The following is a 6,748-nucleotide window of genomic DNA, read 5'->3' as shown; positions in this document are numbered from 1 at the left end:
ACATGTTGACGCTACGCTTGACCGTCTCGGAAGCTCGGACGAGAGAAAAAATACTATGGTCTGAACTCTGGAGCGTGCAGTTTTAAATTGGGATTTTATGAAGAAATAAAAACAAAATTGAAAACATATTCTTAAATATTTAATCATTAATGTATGTAATATTATATTATAGTGTACATTTACAAAAACAGGACATATCGTTTTTCTTAATAAACAAATACATTATTTAATCACTTTTCATTTAATGCATTAACTCAGCTGTATACGTAATATGAATTTATATATTATACAAAGAAAGAAACTACGCAAATCGATTCAGTAATCTCGGAGATTTTGGTGTACCTACATAGGTAGAAAAACACAACTCTTCCTTTTTTGAAAGTCGGTTAAAAAAGTAGCCTATGTTACTCCCCGGTTAATCCTCTACTTCTCTGTGAAAGTCCCGTCAAAATAGGTTCAGCCGTTCCGAAGATTAGCCCGTTCAAACAGATAGACAGATAGACAAAATTTTTAAAAACGTGTGATTCAGTTATGGTACAGTTCAAATAACCATATGAGCTTAATATGAGGTAGTTATTTCGAAATTACAGACAGACACTTCAATTTTACTTATTTAGTATAGATTCAGAAGCAATCAGTAAAATCTGTGCAGTCCACTTTTTACTTACAACAGAATGAAGATATTAATATGTGTTTCTAGTTAATTTCCGCCATTTTTCACAGAAACAAGCGATTTTTGTTCATAGATAATGAGAGCTAATTCTGGTGTACACAATCTCTAAACTAAACTAAATTAACAGGTCTAAAGCTGCGCTTTCCTTTTCCGCAAACAACATTATGAAAGGCATAGCAATAGATTAAGGCGTATCATTTTAGTTTAGTTTAGAGATTGTGTACAACGGAATTAGCCAGGTTGTACTATTATATTATACAGCAATAGAACTATGAGATAGATGTGTGTACAGTGTTATTCCGCCTGCCGCAGCTTGGCGAGCCTCTGCGTCAGCTCGTCTTGCTCCTGCGACACCACGGTGGCGGTCCCCACCGACGTGCTCGGCACCCCAGACGGGAGCTCCATGTTTAGCTCCAAACTGGAAATACCAACAAATACTACATTACTTACAGGGTGTAACCACAACACTAGCAAAACTGAAACTGATGATTACTGATATAATACCATAAAAATCCGGCCAAGTACGAGTCAGGCTCGCGCAATGAGGGTTCCATACTACAGTCGTATTTTGTCGACATTTTGCACGATAATTCAAAAACTATGATGCATAAAAATAAATAAAAATCTGTTTTAGAATGCACAGGTGAAGACCTTTCATATGATACCCCCACTTGATATATGTAGTTATCTTACTTCAAAAATTGAAAATACTAATTATTAGTAATTCATAACCACAATTTAATTTTTTGTGTGATGTGACCACAAATTCACGGTTTTCAGATTTTTCCCCGAATGACAGCTATAAGATCTACCTACCTACCAAAATTCATGATTGTAGGTCAACGGGAAGTACCCTGTAGGTTTCTTGACAGACCGACAGACAGACAGACAGACAGACAGACAGACAGACAAACAGAACAAAGTGATCCTATAAGGGTTCCGTTTTTCCTTTTGAGGTACGGAATAGCAGTTACCTAAATAACAGTTTGAGCTGTGCGCTGATAGATCAGTCAGTCACCTTTTCTTTTTATATATTTAGACTACCTTATGCTCGCGACTTCATCCGCGTGGACTACAAAAATTTCAAACCCCTATTTCATCCTCTTAAGGGTTAAATTGTCAAAAATCCTTTCTTAGCGGATGCCTACGTCATAATAACTATCTGCATACCAAATTTCAGCTCGATCCGTCTAGTAGTTTGAGCTGTGCGTTGATAGATCAGTCAGTGAGTCACCTTTTCCTTTTATATATTTAGATATACACTAGATGATGCCTGTACAGGAACTCTTTGATTTTCCAGGATAAAAAGTAGCCTATGTCCTTCCCCAGGATGCAAGCTATCGCTGTACTTACCTTCGTCAAAATCGGTTGAACGGATGGGCCCTGAAAGGCTAGCAGACAGACAGACAGACAGACACACTTTCGCATTTATAATATAAGTATGGGTTACATAAAACACAATGGCCATAACATACCCAGCCTCATCAGCGACTTGCTGCAACAGATTATCCACGTCTCCCTGCGGCACGGTGGTGGTGGTCGTCTGAGACATGGCATTCTCCATGTACGACGACTGCACGTCCAGGTCCTCAAACTGACTCTCGAACTTATCCATCAGAGTGGATATCTTCTCCAGGTTCATGGATTTCATGGCCGCGTCCATTGCTTGTACTACCCCTGCCATGGAATTTGTGACCTACAAGAAAAATTCGGAAAAGATGTCTAAGGGTGAGATCTAAAGAGTGCACTCTGACTTTGTTTAGACTTAAGACAGAGTTGAAACGAGACAGAGCTATATCTCTCACATAAATCTGTCTCGTTTTAACTCAAGCTCAAGTCTGAGCAAAGTATGCTCTATAGATTTCAACATAAGAGCCATTCTTGTGCATGCGAATAGTTTATGTCCTTCCCTGGGATCCAAGCTATGTCTGTACCAAATTTCGTCAAAATCGGTTGAACGGATGGGCCGTGAAAGGCTAGCAGACAGACAGACAAATTTTCGCATTTATAATTATTATGTTAAATAATACGATATTTAATCAGAGAACGTGTTTATTGAGCTGAGTAGCATGACAGTACAATGATATCATTTTTCATCTTACCCACTTGTATTATCTTTTTATTATAAAAAGTAAACAAATGATGTAGGGAGGTTTTTATACAGGACAATAATATTAGTATGGATATTGAATCAACACCACTACCATATCTACCAACTCTGTCAGCCAAAACATTACAATATTCTTCTTCGTTCTCTTTACCAAGTGCTTTTATGATATTTAATGAACTTTGTTATGTTCTTCCTTTCTGATTACTCTTTACTCTTAAAGAGAACCTTTAAAAATACTGAAAATAAGCTAGAAAGAAAATGATTTACCTTTCTAGTAGTGAGGGCTGTCTGTACTCTACTTGACACTGCGTCCACTCTAGCTGACATTCGTAAATAGTTAATAGCTTGATTCTTCTGTCGTATCGCGTTCTCCGCATGTATCCTCGCTACCTCCATGTTCCCCTTCTGTATAGCTTTCTTGGCTTTGTCCTTCTCCATTTTTTCCTCCTTTTCACATTTCTTTGAGTTCCGCTCTAACTCTTTTACAGCAAATTTTAAATTGAATAAATGCTCTGATGAATATGTGTTAAGAAATTAATTGAATTAAGTTTAGGTGTGAATTAAAGTAAAATAGACATTTTGACAAGTGATGGAAAAAATTATAGATTAACTAGCTGATACCCTCGACTTTGTCCGTGTGGAATTAGGTTTTTTAAAAATCCTGTGGGAACTCTTTGATTTTCCGGGATAAAAAGTAGCCTATGTCCTTCCCTGGGATGCAAGCTATCTCTGTACCAAATTTCGTCAAAATCAGTTGAACGGATGGGCCGTGAAAAGCTAGCACACAGAGAGACAGACAGACACACTTTCGCATTTATATTATTAGTATGGATATGGAAGTACGGATTTACCACTTTGAGAATGAGAAGTATAATTTTATTGCTGATTCCGAGAACATAGAAATTGCCTTGTTTGTTGTTGTGTGTTTGTTATGTTTACCTTTAATGTTTTAGTTATGTTTACCTTTCATAGTCCTTTCACATACCTATAGAAAGGGCCATGGGCATTTTTGTATGAACTCTGGTTTGAAAACCAATAGAGTTCTAAACACTTAAGATATGTAGTAATGCCATAAAGCCTATAAAAACTTGTGTAAGATTTGAAAACGAATTAATATGACTAGACATAGATTAATTATTGGTCTCGCTCCGCTCTACATGACTAATAATTAATGCGATATACAAAAACTTTAAAAAGGATACTCTCCATCGCAGACGATGACATTTCGTTCCCCAGCTTGACGATTTTATATAAAACTGTATAAAATAAAAACACAGGCTTTAGCCTATTTGAATACTTTGATACACTATTTTCTAGCTCTAAATTTCAAAAGAATATCTCTAAACAATTTATTTGCCTTGAAATTGCAAGATGAGTCACAACTAACACAAGTCACACAACAAATCACAGCAGTTGTGAGTTGTCAAAGTCAGATGTAATTTATTTATCACTAGCTGATGCCCGCGACTTCATCCGCGTAGATTTAGGTCTAGCATCAGGGTTGAGGAGTTGGGTCCTCGAGTTCAACGATAGTCTTTATTTACCTACTTGGTAGGTATCTCCAATATCAATTTATAACCGACATTCTAAACCCCATCAGTTTAGGTGATCAGGGCAGCATCAGGACTGAGGAGTTGCAATCCAAATTTTTTTATGGAACAATATTGCGAGGTTTCTCTATCAATTAAAAAAGAAACTACGCAAATCGGTTCAGTAATCTCGGAGATTTTGGTATACATAGTTAGGTAGAAAATCACAACTCCTCCTTTTTTGAAAGTCGGATAAAAAATTAGCCTATGTTACTCCCTGGCTAATCCTCTACTTGTCTGTGAAAGTCCCGTCAAAATAGATTCAGCCGTTTCGAAGATTAGCCCGTTCAAACAGACAGACAGACAGACAGACAGGCAAACATTTTAAAAACGTGTGATTCAGTTATGGTATACACTATATAGTTGGGGGTGGTCTGTGAGTTCAAATAACCATATGAGCTTCATAATTGTCACGGGCGGTTCACGGCCATACAAATTCCGTTCCCTTACAAATGCGAATAGCAAAATAGAAGTTGACAGATTCGACCACAGAACGATACAATAACACACGTTCACTGCCTGCTGCCTGCCTGACGCCATTTTGTTATTGTTGTTAAGCGTTGAGCAGGGTGGTTGCGTCGATTTATTTCCGTACATTTCTGTTCCCTTCGCAACAATTGTTATTATAGTACATTATTTCAATATAATTTATTGGAATGTATTATAAGTGCTGTGTTCCCGATTGTAACAGTACGCGAAAAGACGCTATATTACATAAGTTTCCACAGTGTGACAAAAGACTCAAAAAGTGGCTTAAGTATATAAATTGTGATGTTTTGCGAAGTAAAAGTACAATAGATCTTAAAAATAAGTCTCAATTGTGTCATAAGCACTTTGAAAAGCGTTTTGTGACACAAAAATCTCGTCTTGCAGTAACAGCATTTCCTACTTTGTTCCTGCAATCTGAGATCCTCAGTGGTACTCCATCCATTCCACTGCATGATTCCGAAGAAATTTGTACTAGTAAGTTTTCATGGCTTTTTGTATTGTATATTGTTCATATCATTCCTCTAATAGGCTTACTTTTTATCCCGGAAAATTAAAGAGTTCCCACAGGATTTTTAAGAATCTAAATCCATGCGTACGAAGTCGCGGGCATCATCTAGTACTTTATAAACAAGATTTATTTATATTTTTAATATGCACATACATAACATATTATGCACATAGTGCAAATACTTATTAGAGCAAATCAAATCAAACATGTAATTTTTATAATAGGTACCCAATATATCAATTGTAATTATATATAATAAATACTCTTGCAATTCCAGGTTCCACTACCATGCCACTTAAAAAGAGAAGGAATCCTAGAATCATTAAAAGAATAATTGAAGTTCTTTCACCAAAATGCAAACATCTTTACAAGAAATATAGGATTTCCCAAAAAACTCTTAACCTTATTCGTAGACATAAAAAAGCTTGGACAGTGAAAATGTGTATCAAAAATTGGAAAAATTGAACCCAATTGCCAAAAAAATACTCACAATGCAATTAAGATTGTGCGGAAAGAAGAAGAAACAAAGAAGGTTTACAGAAGATGAAAAAAAAATTTCTTATCCTTACTTAATCAGGGGCCAAAATCATATCGATATTTAATAAAGGTTTTAAAAGATTAAAAAGAAAATAAATAAATGTCTTGAAATAAAATGTGTTTTTTATTTTTAGAATCAATTAATTTAGGTTATTTAAGTAAAAAACCCTTTAGGTACCTAATAAAACAATTTCAAAATACAAGAAGCTAAAGCTGCAGGAAAAAAATCCTCTAAAATACAAAACTAGAATTCAGAGCCGCGCAAAGGAGGCAATTTAAAAAAATATCTTGCCAAGCTATTGGCTCAAATAATCTGATCCTATTGGTTAGTAGAGAAATAGCAAAATAGAGTTTGACAGATGATCGACCAATCACGGGCTGCATTTCAAGGGTGTCAAAATTTGTTTGCCCGTGAGCCATCTGATACGTAGTATCCCTATTAATCTGTGATAATTGTTATTTCGAAATTACAGACAGACACTTCAATTTTATTTATTAGTATAGAAGTAAGATACTGTCAAAATTCTACGTCATGACGTCATGATTACAATTCTGAATGTTGGTACATCAAGAAATCATGATTGCCTAATGGTTGATTTACACGACCAGTAGTGGAAACTGAGTGGAAACTAGACATTACGTTGGATTTTATTAATTGCACGATTCTTTAGGAATTTTTATAAAAAAGAATTATAACTAGACTAGGTATATAGTAAAAATAGAAGTAGTAAAACGATAAAAATATAAAACTAATGGGATAAAAACACAGGATAAAAAGATTTGCAAGTAGACTCTACACTCTACAGCTTTTAGAAAATCTATTAGATAATATTTTACATTAT

General features: G+C 35.4%; 2 protein-coding genes across 2 annotated transcripts in view; both read right to left on the bottom strand.

Moving 5' to 3' along the window:
* The window catches only part of Ifrd1 (Interferon-related developmental regulator 1), a 92,997-nt gene that overhangs the window by 2,204 nt on the left and 84,045 nt on the right, over positions 1-6,748 (bottom strand). The gene's annotated exons all lie outside the window — the stretch shown is intronic.
* Chmp1 (charged multivesicular body protein 1) lies at positions 118-4,196 on the bottom strand. The gene is made up of 4 exons (XM_034968751.2): positions 3,986-4,196; positions 3,051-3,295; positions 2,149-2,369; positions 118-1,091 (listed from the first exon to the last, which is right to left on the bottom strand). Exons 1-4 carry the CDS (start codon positions 4,005-4,007, stop codon positions 968-970), a joined length of 612 nt encoding a protein of 203 aa, XP_034824642.1. The 5' UTR covers positions 4,008-4,196; the 3' UTR covers positions 118-967.

This window comes from Maniola hyperantus, chromosome 5 (genome assembly GCF_902806685.2).
Source record: "Maniola hyperantus chromosome 5, iAphHyp1.2, whole genome shotgun sequence".
NCBI classification, from domain to species: Eukaryota; Metazoa; Arthropoda; class Insecta; order Lepidoptera; family Nymphalidae; genus Maniola; species Maniola hyperantus.
The sequence above is the reverse complement of the archived record's forward strand: the minus strand, read 5'-3'. Positions and strand labels throughout refer to the sequence as shown.